This window comes from Panthera pardus, unplaced genomic scaffold (assembly GCF_024362965.1).
Source record: "Panthera pardus isolate Hobbes unplaced genomic scaffold, ASM2436296v1 HiC_scaffold_2, whole genome shotgun sequence".
Classification (NCBI taxonomy): Eukaryota; Metazoa; Chordata; class Mammalia; order Carnivora; family Felidae; genus Panthera; species Panthera pardus.
Genome location: NW_026526765.1, coordinates 68,299,654 through 68,320,139, shown reverse-complemented (window position 1 = coordinate 68,320,139; position 20,486 = coordinate 68,299,654). Strand labels below are relative to the sequence as shown.

General features: G+C 34.5%; 1 protein-coding gene across 1 annotated transcript in view; it reads left to right on the top strand.

The window, feature by feature from the left end:
- WDR36 (WD repeat domain 36) overlaps positions 1-20,064 on the top strand; it is a 41,024-nt gene extending 20,960 nt beyond the window's left edge. The window contains exons 13-23 of the mRNA XM_019450516.2: positions 1,736-1,850; positions 2,336-2,501; positions 2,740-2,848; positions 5,110-5,189; positions 11,282-11,389; positions 13,422-13,519; positions 13,916-14,061; positions 16,358-16,477; positions 16,655-16,736; positions 18,396-18,583; positions 19,731-20,064. Coding sequence (XP_019306061.1) covers positions 1,736-1,850; positions 2,336-2,501; positions 2,740-2,848; positions 5,110-5,189; positions 11,282-11,389; positions 13,422-13,519; positions 13,916-14,061; positions 16,358-16,477; positions 16,655-16,736; positions 18,396-18,583; positions 19,731-19,880 — 1,362 coding nt within the window. The 3' untranslated portion in view covers positions 19,881-20,064. The remainder of the gene's footprint in view (positions 1-1,735; positions 1,851-2,335; positions 2,502-2,739; positions 2,849-5,109; positions 5,190-11,281; positions 11,390-13,421; positions 13,520-13,915; positions 14,062-16,357; positions 16,478-16,654; positions 16,737-18,395; positions 18,584-19,730) is intronic.
- The last annotated feature ends 422 nt before the right edge of the window (positions 20,065-20,486 follow it).

The window sequence follows — 20,486 nt, the reverse complement described above, 5'->3', positions numbered from 1 at the left end:
TATAATCCTTTCGGAGTTAATTTATGTGTATGATGTATGTGGGGGTCCAAGTTCATTCTGTTACATATGAATATCTAGTTGTCTCAGCATCATTATTCAAAAGACTGTTCTTTCCCCCATTGAATAGTCTTGGCGTGCTTGCCAAAAATAAATTTGACATGAATATGAGGCATTATTTCCAGATTCTCAGTTCTATTCCATTGTTTCATATGTCTGTCTTTATGCCAGAACCACACTGTCTTGACTATGGTACCTTTGCGTTAAGTTTTAAAATCAGAAAAATTGAATCCTCCAAGTTCTTTTTTCAAGATTGTTTTGGCTGTTCTAATCTCTTGCATTTCCATGTGAATTTTAGGATCTGCTTGTCAATTTCTGCAAAGAAAGCAGCTAGGATTTTGGTAGGGGTTTTGTTGATACCGTAAATCAGTTTGAGGAGTGTTATCATATTAATATTACTTCTGATCCATGAACATGGGATGTCTTTCCATTTATTTAGATCCTTAATTTCTGTCAGCAGTATTTTGTGGTTGTCTGTGTACAAGTCTCATACTTCTTTGGTTTTCTGGTATCTTACTGTTTTTAATGCTATTATAAATGGAGTTCTTTCTTAATTTTGTTTTGGATTGTTTATTGCTAGTGTGTTGAAATATAATTAATTTTTGTGTACTGATCTATCATGTAACCTTGCTGAACTTATCTATTCTGTTTTTTAGTGAATACCTGTTTTTAACTTATTGAAAGTATAATTACATAGTTGATTCTCTTTTGTACAAGGCATTTTGAAAGTATGTATGCTCTATTCTCCATAGTACAAAAATCCAGTTTTAAGCTTTTATACTGTTTTGTAAACCATAGAGATTTTATCTTAAGCTTCTTAAGTTTACCTGCACAGTTTTGAGTAGCTGTTATACTAGTAGTGGTAACGATAATTACAGCTAACATTTTTTGTGTGCTTACTTTCTTCTAGGCTCTGTGCCTAACATGCATTATTTTTTTTTGAGAGAGAGAAAGTATGTGTGCATATGCACGCACGTGAGGGGAGGAGGGGCAGAATGGGGGTGGGGAGAGAGGGAGAATCTTAAGCAGACTCTATGCACAGTGTGGAGCCTGACATGGGGCTTAGTCTCACGATAATGAGATCATGACCTGAGCCAAAATCAAGAGTCAGATGCTTAACTGAGCCACTCAGGTGCCCCTAACAGGCATTATTTTATATTATCCTTGCAACAATCCTATGATGTTGTCTGTTGTTAGCCTCTTTTTATAGACAATAAAGTTGAAGCTTAATATAATAATGATGACCATCCTAATGATATGTTTTCAGTTTTATATCTGCTGTAGAGGCAATTACATAAGGTAAGGTAAAGAAATTAGGTGGTGGAATACTTTGACTTTAGCAGTATTGTGAATAAATTAAAATTGAAAGCCAGCTGAAATACAATTCTTCTGACTTTGTAAATTTCAATTGAGTTAACTTTGGTTATGTTTTATTTTCTTGGATAATAATTTCTGTATACTTCTTAGAGAATGGACATAGAATCAAGCAGTTATTTCTTATACACCCAAGTACAATGACATTATGTTTACGAAAATTAATGAGGCAATTCATTTAGAATGCTTCTTTTTTTTTTTTAATGAGGTAATTAGTAGGTGAAAAGACATTTGGAAACCATAAAGTACAGTAAAAATATTAGTTATTTTTTGTATAATTTGTGTTAAAATTTTTTTTCCAAAGGCAGTAGATATAACTTCTTGTGGAAACTTTGCCATAATTGGTCTGTCATCAGGAACTGTAGATGTATATAATATGCAATCTGGTATACATCGAGGAAGTTTTGGCGAGGATCAAGGTAATGAATTTTCTCCCTTTTTTTATTAAAAAAAATAATAATATACAAGGCTAATAACTAACTGTCTCCGGCATTTATAAAATTCTTGAGTGCCAGGCATTTTGGTAAGGTTGTAGATGGGTTATCGTCAACCCTATCTAGCAGTTACTGCCATTACACCTACTATAAACACCATGTTGAAATACTTAAATAGAATGAAGTTATTGATAGATTAGATGAAAGTAGATATTATACAAAATAAAATTTGCGTTTTCTTCCCCTTTCATTAAGCAGAAAATCTTAAGCTTTCTGGCATCAGCCGGATTGATATTGTTTTAATTACAGCAATATAATAATCTTCTGAAATCCAGATTAATTTTAAGATTTTAAGAGAGCTAAATAGAGGGAACTTAGATATTTAAATGAAGGAATCACTCTTTGTGTAGTGTTTAGAGAGGCAGTGACATTTTCTTAATGTCTTTTTCCTTTTAACATATGTTTTAAAGCTCATAAAGGATCTGTTAGAGGTGTTGCAGTGGATGGCTTAAACCAGTTGACAATTACAACCGGTAGTGAAGGATTACTCAAGTTCTGGAACTTTAAAAACAAAATTTTAATACACTCTATGAGCCTTGATTCGTCTCCAAATACGATGCTGCTACATAGAGACAGGTAAAGTTTTTCCTTTAATGATTATGGATTTTATTTTTGATGTTTTGGTAAAAGTCATAATGTACGTACATAATTTATCAGGTGGGAAAATTATACATTTAATGTAAAGGAACAGAATTTTGTTTAATTTCCCCACAGGTATGCTTGATTATTAAAAAAAAAATTAAAATGACTGTGAGATTTTAATGTGAAAGGTTTGTTGGTTTGTTTATTAAAACTGGTGTGTTTATCTTACTAGTGGCATTCTGGGACTTGCCTTGGATGACTTCTCCATTAGTGTTCTGGATATTGAAACTAGGAAGATTGTCAGAGAGTTTTCTGGACACCACGGCCAAATAAATGACCTGGTAAAACGAACTTTTGATGTTTAAATAAAACTTGACTAATTTCTGTTTCTGTTTAGGTTAAAATATATTAAAACTATTGCCCTTTAATAGAATTAAAGTTTTCATATGAGATATTCAAAATAATTTGGAAATTAATTTTCAAAGAATACAGTTTTAAAGAAAATTTAGAATATAAAGAAGTTAATGCCGTCAGATTGAAGTATAAATCTCAGAGTTCATCTTTTTCTCTTAAACTCTAAACAAGGCTAAAATATCCTTTGGAGAATAAATGATCTATTGAAACATAAGCATTTATGTATGGAAACCAATTTGACAATAAATTTCATATATTGGAAAAAAAAAAGAAACATAAGCATTTAGTATTAAACTAGGTTGAGAGAATTCATTTCTTATTTTCTGCATGCATAACAAATGAATAGTAGGGGACCTTGAATATCTGGTATCTGGTTTATTCTAGTTTAGTGTTATTTCTAGAGTTTAGATTTCTTAACTCTAAAAGAGTTTAATCAGTAAAAATGTGTTTTGGCTTACTATTACGTTTTTATAGTGGGATATAAGATACAAAAAGTACTCTAGTTTGAAAAATATATATTGAGGCTATATTAAGTTTATATATTATTTTTCATCACTCATAGACATCTTGATTCACTTGAAAACAGGAAAAAATTAAAATCTGGGCTATTGAGTGGCAATTCCAACATCTATATTTATTTATCCATTCTTGTACCAAAAATCACCAGTTTATCCATTCCCTTAAAAATATAGGGGAAAAAGCCAGGAAATTGTGTTGTTCTGCAGATAGAAAATTGGCAACATAATTTGTTGTGTTATCATCTGTAGAAATGAGGGCAGGAGTGGAGTGATTTTGATGAAATTTTTTGATGCATTTTTAAAACCAGTCGGTGCCAGCTTGCCCTTTCTTTCTTTCTTTCCTTTTCAAGCCTTATTTTGAACTTGTATGTCTGGAATTTCTCCTACTCAGCAATAAATTATTCCTGTTCAGTTAAATCTGTGAGCATATAACACAGATTACCTATCAGAGTCATTTTCCTTGTCCTTAATGTACATGATTCTGTAAATTGAACTCACTGTACCTTAAGGTTTGAGTTTTTGCTGTATCACTACAACCCAGTGAACAGATTGGAGTCCACTTATCCCAGTATCATCTGTTAATATGGATGGTGATAATCCCTGTGGTGTGTTTAAACTCCTGGATGAATAATCTACCATTATAAACATTAAAGTTTTTTTTTGGAGGGGGGGGTCTTCTTTCACATATGGCCTGATCTAAGCCTCACAACACTTATGTGCTACAGGAAAATGAGAGCTATTTATCCATTTATATCAACAGAAAAGATATAGCTTCTTTAAGGTGGCATAAGTAGTTTATTATTTACTTTTATTTTGCAATTCTAATTACCGTGGTCTTAAATTACATTTTGGAATTAAAACATCATTATAAAAGGATCTTTAACTGAAGCGACAAGTAAATAGAAGTTCTAGTGTAGTAACTTTAATATTTTAAGGGAGTTTGCATTCTTTTTTTTTTAATGTTTGTTTATTTGTGAGAGAGACACAGTGTGAGCAGGGGAGGAGCAGAGAGAGACAGAGACACAGAATCTGAAGCAGGCTGTAGGTTCTGAGCTTTCAGCACAGAGTCTGATGCAGGGCTCAAACACATAATCTGTGCGATCATGACCTGAGCCAAAGTCAGACGCCCAACCGATGCCCAACCAACTGAGCCACCCAGGCGCCCCAGGGCATTTGCATTCTTGTTTTCAAAATCATTTTGGACTCTAAGAAAGCCAGTCTAATATATAGATTCTTTAGTGAAATACAGGTTTTGTTTCTTTCACAGAACTTTATAACTGAAATTAGGCTAACAAAATATTTCATTGAATGTTCTCAGAATAGCAGTTTTATCCTGAAAATGATTGTAGTTATTTGTTAACTGTCTATAAATGTAGGTGGTTATGTAGTAAAAATTGAAAATTGGATGATACTGTTAATTTTTAAAACTTTTTATGATACATGTAAAAACCTAATTTTTATTTATATCCAAACAGTGGCATATAAGAAATGAATTTTTTTTCTATAAAATGCAGCAGTTTAAATTTTACTCAGACTTATTTTTTTATGAAGCCTGCATCTTGTTTTCATTCCTTGCATTCTTTAAGCTGTTAAATATACAGGCACAAATATACATACATAAATGCACACATGCATTAAATGTGTATTCTTGTTTTTCTTTTAATTTGAAGGCTTTCAGTCCTGATGGTCGTTGGTTAATAAGTGCTTCAATGGATTGCACTGTTAGAACTTGGGACCTTCCATCTGGGTGGTGAGTTTATTTTTAAACCCCTAACCTCTGTCAGAAGATTTCTCAGTCATCGTCTTTACATGTAACTTTTACCTATAGTTAATGGTTTGTGTGCCTTTTGAATGTGAATATATTTTGGGGATTTTTCTAGCCTTACTGTTAGATCAAAAACCTGTTTTTTGGGAGGGAGTAGTGCCATAAAAGATAATAGTGAGGAAAATGCAATCTCTCTTAGGTTTTCCGTACTTGCAAAATTGAGACATAGAAAGTGAGTTGAGTAAACTTTAAGAAAGCTCATTTGACCTTTTTGATACTCGAAAATAGAGTTCAGACTTTAGGATTGGAAATTCTTATTTAGTGTCTTGTTGTTGTTGATATTGTATTTAGTTAAAAGGTCGAAAACTCAACTTTACTTTTATATACTATGTATTTTCTGTCTCTGACATAATTCTTGTTTTGGATAATGTGTTTCTTAGAACTTGGGTAAAACCCAGCAGCATGTAGATGCAGAAATCCGTTTCGTAGATAGAAACTTGTTACAAAAACAGCATTTAAATTGAAAATTTATCTACTTCTGTTAAATAATTTGAACATTGGAGACCTACAGAGTGAGAGCAAGGGAGCTAGCTTTGTTGTTAAAAATTATGTAGGAATAGATACAATTTAAAATCATATCACTTAACAGAATTGCTTAGAGTATGAAAGTAGTGATAGAAACAATGAAGTATCTATTTTAACAGGAACATACTATAAGGTGGGGAAAAATGGGAAGGAAGCTGGCACTTTTTAAACCTCTGAAAAATTCCTAAATTAAGCTCTGTCCAATTGTACTTCCTCTTTTCTCAGGAATTGATAAGTTTATACCTGAAAGCAGTTTGACCTTTAGAAAGGAAAAACCCTGATAGACTCATTTCCCTTTAAGGTTGGTATAGGAATGAGGCACAGCTGTCCATCCAGCATACGCACCAGATTTGGAACATGCACAGCAAGAGTGTCTAAGGGGTCCAGCTCTAATAACTAGGAACCTTCTCTATAGGTGTGTCTCTCTTTCACTCAAAATATAGTGAAACAAAATCTAATTAGTTGGCTGTGTCTTGTAGCTTTTAAAAGTTCACTTAAAGTTTGTACTTCCTTAATTTTTAAAAACTCCTTTTTTGAAGGCTACATTAGAAATATTGGTTGTGCTCTTCAGACTTTCACAATCTTCTAAAAATTAACAATATAATTAAATTGCCTTACAGTAGGAAAGTTGTACAAGGTATACACCTTTTTAGTTTCAGTTCATATTAGATGGGAGAGATGGGTTAATGTTGAATAGTACTAAACTGGCAAAATATTTTTTAAAAGTGGTAAGGGGCACCTGGGTGGCTCAGTTGGTTAAGCAATTGGCTCTTGATTTCAGCTCAGGTCATGGTCTCACGGTTTGTGGGTTCGAGCCCCACATCAGGCTCCATGCTGACAATGCAGATCCTGCTTGTCCTCTTGATCTTCTTGATCCTCTCTTTCCCTTTCTCTCTGCCCCTCCCCCACTCTCTCTCTCTCACTTTCAGAATAAATAAATTAAAAAAATAAAAGTGGTAAACACGGGGTGCCTGGGCAGCTCAGTCGGTTAAGCTTCTGACTTTGGCTCAGGTCATGATCTCGGAGCTTGTGAGTTCGAGCCCCGCTTTGGGCTCTGTGCCCACGGTTCAGAGCCTGGAGACTGCATCGCATTCTGTCTTCTTCTTGACCTGCCCCTCCCTCACTGACGCTCTGTCTCTTTCTCTCTCTCTCTCTCTCAAAAATAAACAAACAAACAATAAATAAATAGTGATAAACTTATGTTTGGAATGTAAGAATTAGGTTCTTAAACCAGCATTCAAAGCTACCAGTCTTTGACTCAACGTTTACCCTTTTTGCTAAATTTCTTATTTCAGTAAAAAGTTGAATGGATTTAAATCTGACCGGTTTTCAACTCTGATACCTTATTTTTAGATGAACCGTGAGACATATTAAGTGAATACAGAGGGAAGCTGGGAGAAACAAATGGGCAAGAAATGAGTCAGTCATGTAAGGATTGTTAAAAGAAAATCTAATAATTTCTACCCTGATTGGACCAAAGTATATTTTAATAAAGAAAACCATAAATACTTACTTGGTTCAGCTATGAGGCACAGTGAATGAGAAAGCTTGAAAAGCAATGTCAAACAGCTGCTGCTGCCTGATTGCAGCTAAGCTGACTTTCATATGTGCTTGTATTTCCATCTTCCTTCATATCCTAATAGCTGTAGGTACTGCTACTGTTATTAGTCCCATTTTACAAATGAGGAAATGGAGGCTCAGAGAGAAGTCATTTACCCAAGGTTGCATAGTTTGTAAGTGACATTTTGCTGTAATAAACACAGAAGAAAGAAACAGATTTCCCAATAATTGTGATATCAACTTTGCCTAGATGTGTCATGCTCTGGGGATGAATTGATTTTGTAGAGATAATAAGGAAGTGAGGATCAGTATTTCATTTTACAACCCTAGGTAACTTTTGGATATTCCTAGTTCTTTGCTCAATAAGCAGTTTCATCATTTACACAACATGTTAAATTTTTTTTTTTAATTTTTTTTTTTTTAACGTTTATTTATTTTTGAGACAGAGAGAGACAGAGCATGAACAGGAGAGGGTCAGAGAGAGGGAGACACAGAATCTGAAACGGGCTCCAGGCTCTGAGCTGTTAGCGCAGAGCCCGACGCAGGGCTCGAACTCACGGACCGCGAGATCGTGACCTGAGCCGAAGTTGGGCGCTTAACCGACTGAGCCACCCAGGCGCCCCACAACATGTTAAATATTTAAACAATGAATTGACTTACGGTCTGAAGAGTGAAAGTATGGGCAAACCTTTGGGCGTGGTAACATACATGTGTATCCATCTGCAGTACCTATCTAAAGTAAATTGCATACGTTCTGAACTGTTTTCTGTAAAATGTTTTTAAAGTGCTGAAAATTTCCTTGTGTTTATAGGATTCTCAGAGAAGTAGAGTTGAAATTTTTTTCTCTGAAATTATCTGGCATCCACTACTTATTTCTGGTTGTTTTTCATCTATTAGAAATTCAGATTGAACCCCTTTGGGGTGAGGAAAATATAAAAGTAAATAGTTAATAGAATTTTACATTTTGTTCTTTCTCACCCTCTGACCCCTGCTCTCTGTGGAGCATTACACGAAAATAGTTGGAATACAACATTGTTTTGCATTTCTCACTGAGGCAAAAACCATCCCTTTTGTTTCTATTCTTTAAGGTCCTTTTGTAAGGTAATTCTGTCCCTTTGGAGATTGAACAGTTAGATGCTGTCTGCATTTGCTCAGAATATAATCGGAAATTACTTACTGTTAACCTGTATATGCAAGTCTCTGTGCTTGAAAATCTGATCCCTTAAAGTTTTATTAATGTTTGCTCAAAAAAAATTATAATTTACCTGGGGCTTTTCATTTTGTGGGATTAGCAGAAGACAGTGTGGTGATAGTTAGGTCTGAGATTAAGCCTGTACACTTATGCTTTATGAACTAAGGTGGCAGTGTAAAATACACTGTGTATGTGGAAACCACCTTTCTTTAATTTGATGCTTTTACATAATGGAGAGCCAATCCGCCCACACATAACAGCTGTGGAAGTCAAGTTGCACAGTGAATTCGACAAAATATAGTATCAAGTAACATAAATTTGCTCAAGCATTAGATTCTCTTTTTAACAGATTCTAAATGTGTTAGGAAGTTTCACTCCTCATATAACTTTTAAAGAGCAAGTATTGATCAAGAAAGAAGAAATAGTAAGATCTGAAATTGTTGTGTTTAGGTTTAATTTTCATCTGTATGTGCTGAGATAATGTTTCCGTCTGGGTTGTTGGCATTAAGTGAATTACCATAAATAATTTGTCTCTGGTATATAATAAGTGTTTAGCAAATGTTTCCTTTCTCCCACGTCCCCTTGATCGAAGAACAGCCATTTTTGTAAGCTTCCAAAGTAGGTTTAAACAGAAATCAGACAGGTTATTACTCATCCTTGTCCCCTGTAACTAAGAATTAAACAGCAGTCATTGTCCTGAGCACACTTTGTTGTGTGTTTGTCTTCATTGCTCCTAATTTTAGTTTTGTTTTCCTATTTTGCATTCATTATTTAAACTTTATATTTTCAATCACTCTGAGCAAATTAAGAAAGAGATTTTATCATGAAAAAGTCACTTAATGTCGCCACTGGAGAGTCTTCATTTACATTTGAGCTGCTTAGAGTATGTTCCATGCATCACCAGTGTAGGCATCCTCTGGGTCTGTATATTGCTATCTAGCTGTTCATTGTATCTTTAGTTTCAGTAGTGGTTTTACTGAGTTGATAGTGATTAAGTGTTCAGACTCCTTGGGTGACAATCTTTGGCTCAGTTGCTTTCTATCTTGAGCACATTTTTATTTATTTTTTTTTTTTTTTATTTATTTTTGGGACAGAGAGAGACAGAGCATGAACGGGGGAGGGGCAGAGAGAGAGGGAGACACAGAATCTGAAACAGGCTCCAGGCTCCGAGCCATCAGCCCAGAGCCTGACGCGGGGCTCGAACTCACGGACCGCGAGATCTGACCTGGCCGAAGTCGGACGCTTAACCGACTGCGCCACCCAGGCGCCCCTATCTTGAGCACATTTTTAAATCTTACTGGGCTTTATTTTTCTGATCTGTATAGTAAGGACAGATCTGCCTTAGAGGGTTGTGAGGATTAAATTGAGTAGACTTAAGTGCTCAGAGTACTTTCTAACATGGAGCGCTAAAAAAGTGTTAATTGCTATTATTTTTTAATTTGTTTTATTTAATGTGGATTTGAAACTTCAGTTATTTTGCTGTCCCTTCTCGTGGATAATGTATTGGCTTTAGTGAATAAAGTAGTATTTAAAACAGCCATGAATAAAACCAGTATGCTTCTCTTAAAGTATAAAAAGTGTTCACACTCAGCCAGTGTAAGAAGCCTCTACTGCAAGATGCCAATGGGTTAGACCTTTCTGCTCCCTAGATCCCCTTGTGTTACTTCCTGCCACCATCATTCTAGTTCAGCTCTTTATTGCTTGGTTAGGTGACTGCTACCATAATCTCACTATATACTTCCTGTTCACATATCTTGTACATTCTGATGGCACATTTTGTTATGAAAGTGAAGATCACACCAATATCTGCTCAAAAGCCTTTAGTGATTTTTCCTTTGATTAAAAGATAAAAAGCAAACCCAGATGTATGGTATTCAAGGTGCTGTACGCAGCCTTATGCTTATGCACTTGCTAATTTATCAAACTACTTCTCACTTACACCCAATTGTATTTTGACCTCACTTTGACCTCCCCATTTCCCTCAGCCAGGAAATACTTTATCAACGGCATCCATTGAAATCCTGTTCATTTGTAAGGCTCATCTCAGTCACTTTGTTCTCTGAGGATCCTGTTCTGTGTCTCCTGCCTGTGTGTAATTGCTTCCTCTCCCTCCCCAACTTTTCAATTCCTCCAGCATTTTAAAGTTGTGAGACTGGGTTCCATAAGCTCTGTAAGGCTTTGTGGTTATGCTCTGTAGACTGAATTTTCATGTTTCATGTATAGCATAGTTACCTATTAGAAAAATAGGTAGACTTGCACAAAAGTTATTCCGTTACTGTTTCTTAATCTTATTCACAGCCATTTCATTATTTCCTTTGGTTGCTTAAGCCTTTTTAAAATTTCACTGAAATAACAAAAATACAGGAGAGTACTGGTAATAAGACTTACTTTAAATGTGTTACGTCTTCAGAATTTGTCCCCAAGTCAGTCTACCAAAGTGGCTTTCCAGAAAAAGAGAGCATTTCCTCTAGTATTTTCCCTGTTGTTGAAGCTCTTTCTCTAGTTAATTGGTCTATTTAGGGTTCTAGGTCTTTCTCATTAAGAGAGATTATTTTCACATATTAACGTATTTGACAAAGCTCTTTGTTAGTGATGGCTTTCTTGTGTTGATTTGTAGAAATAAAACATGAATATTTTCTTCATCTTTCATACCTTGTTCTTTTAGCAAAAATATATTTTGCGAGTTATGTCATTTTTTGGTATTTGTTAAAATACTTTAACATTATAATTCATTTTATAGCCTTATAGACAGCTTTTTGTTGGACTCTGCTCCTCTCAATGTTACTATGTCCCCTACTGGAGACTTTCTGGCTACTTCCCACGTAGACCACCTTGGAATTTATCTTTGGTAAGTTCTTATATACATTTCTGTTCTGGGTAGGGAAGAGGATGATGATACGGTCAGAAAATCATAGTTGCTAACATTGCCATTTAGGTTTTTGTTTTTGTTTTTGTTTTTGTTTTAATTTATAAAATGGAAATTTCACATAAACAGTTAATTCACCATGAGTATATTTAACATCTACTTGATAATTTAGATAGCTTTGCTTCAGTGTGTATTCTAAACCACAGGACTGATTTTTAGTTATATTTGGTTTTTATTTGCAGAAAGGATAAGTGAATTTTAAAATTTAAAAGGCCTGGTCTGGCCTTCCTGCCACAGCCCTACTACCACTTTATGACTTTAGCCAACTTCTCAACTCAGCCTACTTTGTCTGCAAAATAAGGCATAAGTATGGGCAGAATGCTTTCTAAGATTCATTCTAGTTACATAACTCTTCATAACCATGAAATGGTATTTATGATGATCTTCCAACTCCATTATGATGAACATGTAAGAGTTCAAAATAAAGGTCCATCATCTGAGTCTAGAAAAGTTTTATCTGCTCCTGAATTTAGTTGTATAATTCCTTTAACTCTTACTATTAAGGAAGAGAAAAAAATTGATCCCTTTTCTAATTATAAAATTTTATAACTGGATTTTTAGGATATGAAAATAAATTCAATATATAATAGAAATAGACTCTGGCCACCTTAACATGCAGATTGGAATATCTCCTGGAATCTAAGAAGCTTGAATAATCAAGACAAGAAAATAGTAGAATACCTATTGGACCTCAGCAGGAGTATATAGTGTCACGCTTAATATAACTCAGAATCTGATACTCTCAATTATTATTATTATTTTTTATTATTTATTTTTGAGAGAGAGACAGAGGGGCAGAGAGAGAAGGAGACACAGAATCCAAAGCAGGCTTCAGGGTCCAAGCTGTCAGCACAGAGCCCTATGCGAGGCCTGAACCCACAGACTGTGAGCTGAAGTCAGACACTTAACCAACTGAGCTACCCAGGTGCCCCTGATAGTCCCAATTATTATATTACATTCCAGATTTATAATGTATGGGGAAGAGAATCTGATTAGCCCTTTGGGGAAGGTATCTTGGATTAGTCATCCAAGGCTATGGTGCAGGGTCAAGTAGCAGAACCATGATCACTTTAGAGGACCGTTCTACAGAAGGGAAAGACCATGACTGTTAACTGAGTCCATCTTTCCTTTAGTTATGATTTCCCGAAATGGAGGTGCCTGCGTGGCTCAATGAGTTGAGTGTCTGGCTTCGGCTCAGGTCGTGATCTCACAGTCCGTGAGTTCAAGCCCTATGTTGGGCTCTGTGCTGACAGCTAGGAGCCTGGAGCCTGCTTTGGATTCTGTGTCTCCCTTTCTCTCTCTCTGCCCCTCTCCCACTCATGCTCTGTCTCTCAAAAGAAATAAATGTTAACAAATTAAAAAAAAAAAAGACTTTCTTAAAAAAAAAAATGATTTCCCTAAATGAAGGTTGCCATTTGTCAAAACAATTTAAATGTTTGGAGGTTATGTTATCTTATGCAAGTATTCATTACTGATCTCTCAAATACTTTTTGTACTATATTAAAATAAAGACTCCATGGGGTGGCTCAGTCAGTTGAGTGACTCTTGATTTCAGCTCAGATCGTGATCTCATGGTTTATGGGATCAAGCCCTGCACCACTCTGTGCTATCAGCACAGAGCCTGTTTGGGATTCTCTTTCTCTCCCTCTCTCTCCACCCCATCCCCACATTTGCTCTCTCTCTCGCTCTTTCTGTCTCTCTCAAATAAATAAAAACTGTAAAAAAATAAAGATTCCATTGATAAATAAAGTTTATGCACAGCTCTCTAGCGATGACATTTATGACCTGAATCAAGGCATTTTCAAATTAATACTATCTGAAATTTTTTTTCTACTTATAAGTGATTGGAACCAAGCTGAATTCAAGATTGCAGAGATTATTAATGACCAGTAATTGAAGTTTTTCTGGAAAAACTTAAAAGTCTTAAAATATTGTTTATATTTTTATTTCTCAGGTCCAATGTTTCACTGTATTCAGTTGTTTCACTACGCCCACTTCCCACAGATTATGTTCCTTCAGTAGTGATGCTTCCTGGTACTTGTCAAACCCAAGGTAATCACAACATAGTAAAATAATTTTTGAAATGTAATCTCATAAACCTAACATGGGGGATATTACTACTGAAGGCAAAGTTTAATGCATTGAATCAAAGTATTTTCCAACTGATAGGAAATATTTTTAAAGACGCCATGAATTAATGCAAAAATATAATTTGTGGTATTGATAAGATATTAATAGAATACCAGTGGAGAAATGTTTTGTTTCTGGTGATGGGAATTGTAGATAATATGACAAGATGAGGAAGTAAAAGTAAATAGAGTTTTTAGGGCTATATTGAGTAAGCATGTTATGAAATACAAATGGATTTGGAATAAATTAAGTTGCTTTTATATGATAAAAATCTCATTCTGCATTAATATGTTTCACCTGAAATTTTTTTGTTTTAAGATGTGGAATTATCAGAAGAAACCATAGAACCAAGTGATGAAATGATAGAGTATGATTCCCCAGAACAGTTGAATGAGCAGTTGGTGACTCTGTCACTCCTCCCTGAATCACGGTGGAAAAACCTTCTTAATCTTGATGTTATTAAGGTAATGCTGTAGTACACTTAATACTGGTTCCTAAAGACACATTCCAGAAGCATTTTCTTTAGTAGAGATAGCTTCTTCTACTTGGAGGGTTTCAGGAGGAGCAGTTAATGCCTAAGGTAGTAGAGCATACCATTTAGTTGAATGCTGTTGGATCCAGTGATTATCACAAGATTCTTTCTCTATTGAAATTGACTTTCAGAGCACTGAGCAGACCTTTTGATATAGCAGAAGTACAGCCTGCAACTACAGAGCCATTAGAAGTTGGATGTTTTAAATCTAACCTAATAAACTACTTTTTTTAACTTCTAAAATGAGAAAAAAAATTGCTATCATGATGTGTGATATTTCTGTTGCTAGGCGTTTGAGTACTAGAAGACTTTCTCTGGTCTTTTAATTATGCTTCAGCTTCCCTTTGCCATTCTATACCTTACTCTGTCAGCTCCAAGAAGACCTTCACAGTTTGCTGTGTTAAGTGCAGGCACATAAGTTAATATGAACTAAGTACTGGATAATATCCCAAGGACAACAGCAGTGAAAAAAAAAACCCAACAAACCTAGCTCCTTTGTCCTTGAGAAATTTATAATTTTATATGAAAAATGGATGATTATGGCATAAATTAGTGTTTTTCAAAGCATATTTTCTGGCCCCCATTTGTGAGTAGCAAAGATAATTAAAAGGAATAGACTAGAAAACTTCAAAGGTTATCATCTGATGATAAAGGTAAGTGTTTATGAACGTCTTACATATCTTATGAGCATTAGAAAGTGTAAGAACACTTACGTAGATAACTATGACAAGGTATGGTAAGTATTTTTGTAACTGATTACTTAGCACCAGAAAAGACATGTGTATCTTGGGTAAGAAAAGAGTTTTCATGTGTTAATTTTCCTCACAGAAGGTTATGTTATGTAGGAACATAGTTGTGAAAAATCTCTATGATGTTATCCAGTGTGTCAGCTATAAAGGCAGTACTTTATGGAATAGCTTTAAAAGCAATGCATTAAAAAGGACAAGTAGGTTAGTGTGAAGGGTGCAGTCAGAATAATGCCCAATTAATTGAACTAAGATTTTGGACTACTCTGTTGCTTGCTTAGATACAGTTTTGTTTTAGAAACCAAGTGAATAATCTTTATGGTAGAAATATGCTAACATCTCCAATATTTTTATTTTTTTACTGAATGAAAGAAATTAGAATTTTGTCTTATGGGTAACTTTTCTCCTTTTGGTTTTCCTTATGAGACTGTTTCCAGTGCTCCCTGTGGAGCACTTGCAAAAGGATTTTTGTTCTTATTTACAGCTCAGTGACTCTCTCCCTTCCAACTCAAGAACAGCAAGTTACAAGGGTAACTGTGACTCTTACTAGAGTCTCCACCATCCCTAAGAAGGGCTGTGCGTATGCTGCAGTTGGCAGTCCCTTGTCCTGCTTTCATGTAGTAACTTTCTTTTTTGCTGTGCCTCCACAAGGCCACAAGTATCCTTGGTTTTCTTTCAAAAAACGAATCTCTCTAGGGTCACAGAGCTCCTAGAGAATGGAGGAATGATGTAAGGTAAAATTGTGAGACTTTTATTGGGCAGTTTACCACAGAAAGGCCTTTTCATCAGATGCTCCTGAGGTAGTGATGTGTAGCCTGTGGTCACCAAAACTAAGTTCTGTCAGTGGGAATTCCAATGGAGGTTTTCCTGATAGAATTTTACTAACACTTGTAATAATTTGTAAATGAGCACTATTGTTCTCTTGCTTCTTAAAGACTCAAAGTAAGGGAAAATCAGTAGAAATTTTAACAAACTAGAAGAATCAGGGCTATATTCTTCACAAGAAAATTTTATCAAATTATTTCTAATGGCAAAGTCTACCTTTGGCTCCACATTTCTTCTGGAGAAAAAAAAAAAAACTTGAGAAACTGTTGAGCATTTATGTAAGTTTTGCTTTCTAGCCCATTTTGCGAAAAAGGTTTTAGAAGTTCAGAATTATTTGATTGTTATTTCTTCACCTAAATATTCATGTAAATCATGTTGGAGGAAAAAGAGAGTTCATAGAGCTTCTCATGAACCGTGTCATTTTTCTTCTGCCTTACCAGCAAAGGTATTGGAGGCCTGCCTTGAGACTCCAGTTTAAAGATATCTGTAATATTGGTCAGTTGGGATTTTATTTTGGCATTCAAATTTGAAAATGTTTTGTTCTTTTATTTTACTTTTTGCACTTTGTTTTAAAATTGTTTGGAATTAAACATTAGAAACTTTTGTCACAATAATTACTTCATAGTCTTTTCCCCTTTCTGATTTTCTTTTAATCAGAAAAAGAATAAACCAAAGGAACCACCCAAAGTACCCAAATCAGCACCATTTTTTATTCCAACAATTCCTGGCCTTGTACCCAGATATGCTGCACCTGAACAAAATAATGATCCCCATCAGGTAAAAACCAAATTGGAACATTCTAAGTATATGGGGTGTGTTTTGTGTTGTGCATTTGTAGTTCTTTGTCAAGACCTAATTTTACAAAGTACATTAATGATAGCTTTTAATTATAAGGTATAATTTTTTTTGTTGCATTTGCATTCTTGGAATAATGTGCATTTGTTTTTCTTTAAGTCTAAAGTGGTGAATCTTGGAATTTTGGCTCAAAAATCAGATTTCTGCTTGAAACTTGAAGAAGGACTGGTAAATAATAAATGTAAGTTAAATTGTGAAATCTTTTACCAAGTATCACCAACATATTATACTTTGTGTGAAGAGAAATTGAATGAAATATTAGCAGATTTTTCAGTAGCTGAAATAACATAGTAAAAACTTAAAAAAGATCAAAATTTTGATTTTATTATGAAATAATGTTAGCTTTTGTATCGTTATATTTTTAACAAGTGACACTGAACTCAGATGAATGTCAATATTATAATATTTTGAGAACCTCTCATACTTTCTGTATGGAAATTAGTGGGCTCCCCCCCATCTCTTGCTTTTGTTTTTATTTACAAATACAGTTTGTAATATGGCAGAGACTTTTGTCTCAGTTGATTTTTAGATCTTCCCAAATTTTCCCATTAAAAAGTAATTTTAAAATTTATTTATTGTACTAATAGACTTAAATTTTGAAAGATACAGTTTGTAGCTAACAGTAAGAACTATAATTTTAAAAAAGATCTATAAGTGATAAACAGACAGTTACTCTCCTGTTTGATTTATCCTCTTGTTTTTTGGATCCAAATGCTTTGTTTTTATACCAGTATCACTTGAATCCACATTGGTGAAAAGTCAAATAATGCTACTGATGGGCCATTGCAGATGACTGAGGAATAGCAGAATCATAAAAGGAGTAACCTGTTATATGGGGGTGCACAAGGAAGAAGATACTATCATTTAGTATCTACTGGAAGACAGAAAATAAAATTTATTAGACTTTTGTCATTAGTGTCATTCCCTTTCTAAAAGCTAAAAGCATAATCATTGCCATTGTAATATCAAATGCTTGTTGTAAAAATAGTTGTAAGTATATAGAATATATATTCATAGGATGCATATAAAAATCAGTGCTGGGCATCTGTGTGGCTCAGTCAGTTAAGCACGTAATTCTTGATTTCGGCTCAGGTTGTGATCTCACGGTACGTGAGTTCAAACCCCATTCCTGGCTCTGCACTGACAGCGCAGAGCTTGCTTGAGATTCTCTCTTTCTCTGCCCCTCCCCTGCCCGTGTTCTCTCTATATATCAAAATAAATAAATAAACATTTAAGAAAACAGCAACAAGAAACAAGAATCCTTAAATCTAGAGAAAAGTTATCAATTTGGGATGGGTAAGAATGAGGTGTAGAGTCTTTCCCCTTTTATATATTTCTGTATTGTTAGTGTTTCATAATGATCATATGGTACTTTAAAGTTTTTTGTAACAATAAAAGGAAAGAAAAATAAATTCCCCCACCTCATCCTGTTCTCAGTGCAACTACTGTTAATAATTTGGTATGTACCTTATAGCCTTTTTATATTTGGATTTGTCTTGATTGATATGTGACCATCTGATTGTTGTAAGACCATCTTGAAGTGTCTGTTGCTAGGTATTGATTAGATTTTCTTAAACAGCAGGGAAAAACAAACTTACTAAGATGCAAAAAGTTTAGTGTTTTTAGTATTTTTATTGTACTAAACTGATTGCTCTCATCATTTGTACTAATTATTACTTAATTTGGGGTTCATTCTGTGATTTAACAGGAAAAAATAAAGCCACAGGAAGAATTTCCTGTGCAATTTAAATATATGTAGCTTGGGTATGAAATGAAGCTATAGTTTCCTAAGTGAGGTGATTGTAAGTAGTAATGGGATTCTTTTTAAAACTTAATGCAGATGAAGCTGCTCTTAACCTTCTGAAAGAATTAGGCCCATCAGGAATTGAAACAGAGCTGCGCAGCTTGTCTCCTGACTGTGGTGGGTCTATAGAAGTGATGCAGAGCTTCTTAAAAATGATCGGGATGATGTTGGACAGGAAGCGTGATTTTGAGTTAGCCCAGGCATATCTTGCATTGTTTCTAAAGGTAAGTCTGATGTAAGACAGTACTTCTCAGCTCGCCTTCCTCTAGGGTAGTACTGTCTGATAGAATTTTCTGCAAGGATGACAGTGTTTTATTCTGCATTGTCCAACATGGCAGCCACTTGGAGCTTTTGGCTATTGAGCACTTGAAATGTGGCTAATGAAAGTAAGATACCAGATTTCTTATTTTATAGAGATTTAATTAATTTAAGTTTAAATAGCGGTGTGTACTATTGGACAGCTGGACAGCACAACTCTGTAGTCTTTTCTTTTACTTAGCACAATTTTGACTCATCCACCTAACTTTTCTGTGTCCTCCATTTGAGTCAGTATATTGAAATGTTAACTTTTTCAAGTCATCACATTTTGGCAGTTTTTGTATGATCATAAAGAGAAAGTTAGGTTTTGTGTTGATTTTTTGTTTGTTTGCTTTTGTTTTTCCTGCTGCTGAAATCAAAATACTTCTATCCTGGTTGAAGGAGTTTCAAGTAATTTGGCAAGAACAGTTGTTTTTATGACTAACATAATGGAAAATTCCTGTTTATTGCAGTAGCATGTTTGTATTGAAGGAAGTAGATGATGCTGACTTGTGTTAACAGATAATGATACTTCATCTTTCCTATTTGTATCTAAAATGAGTTTACACTTGATCTAATTATGTGCAACTTAAAGTAGACATTTAGATGGTAGAATATAGGATGAAAAAAATAGAATGCCACAAATTTTTTCTCTATCTTTTCCCAAAATTATCAAGTATAGTTTCTGAAAATAAATGTACATAAATCTTTAGAAGATAAAGTAAAGGGCCCTCAATCATTCATTACCAGTAGGTTCCAATGAAAAGAGAAACCTTAAAGAAGCACAGAAATACAGAGTTAGTGTTAGAACTAGGACCTTGTTTCTGCATCTGTATTAGGACTTTCCTTAGGTAGAGGAGAGTGATGACAGCTTCAGTTCTACTAAGGGAGAGACAATACCATAAAGGAACTCATAATAAAAGTTCGATAGAAGAGAGGGAAATGGAAATTGGTAATAAACCAGCATCTAAGAAAAAAATACAATAGTATCTTCTGCTGTTCCTTGGTAAGAAGGTTAAATCTAGAATAAACAAAATTTTAATTTTCTTAAATGTTACAATATTTTTCTTTCAGTTACATCTTAAATTGCTTCCTTCAGAACCAGTACTTCTAGAAGAATTGACAAAGTTGTCATCACAAGTGGAAGAAAACTGGATCCATTTACAGTCACTCTTCAATCAAAGCATGTGTATTTTAAATTATATAAAAAGTGCTTTGTTATAAAAACAAATTTAAATTACCAAATAAATCAAAGACTTTTGTATTAAATGGGTTCTGTTTAAGTCATACCTTATTTTCCAAGTTTCATATGAAAAGAAATGCCAGTGCTACTAACTAGTCAGTCATTCTTCACTTTAAATGATAAATATTATCTTGAAATAAAATTTTACCTGTCATTTGTTTTAAAGACTTATAGAATCTACTCAATGACTTATTTTCCAAGTCTCTTCACATCAGTTACCTTGTATATGACTTTATTGAATTATCATCATCAGCTCCTATTTTTTAAATATCTATAATGTAAGAGATGCTAGGTATTTCATGTAAAAAAGTGCTGAATTGAAAATAAACATATATAATACAGTATAAAAGTGCCTTTATGATTTGAAGGAAAAAGGCATGTTTCCTTCCTTGGTGGCCTTTGATGAAAACATGGATCATTGACTCTTAGAGCTTAGTTAGATCATTGACTCAGACATTAGTGCAGTCCACCTGTAATGCAGAAAAAGAAGCTGCTAAGGTCATCTTGGGATCTCAGTGACAGATCCAGATTTTCTAATGCTGCCCAGTGCCCTCTCCATTAGAGCCTTTCTAAAGCAACTTGTTCTT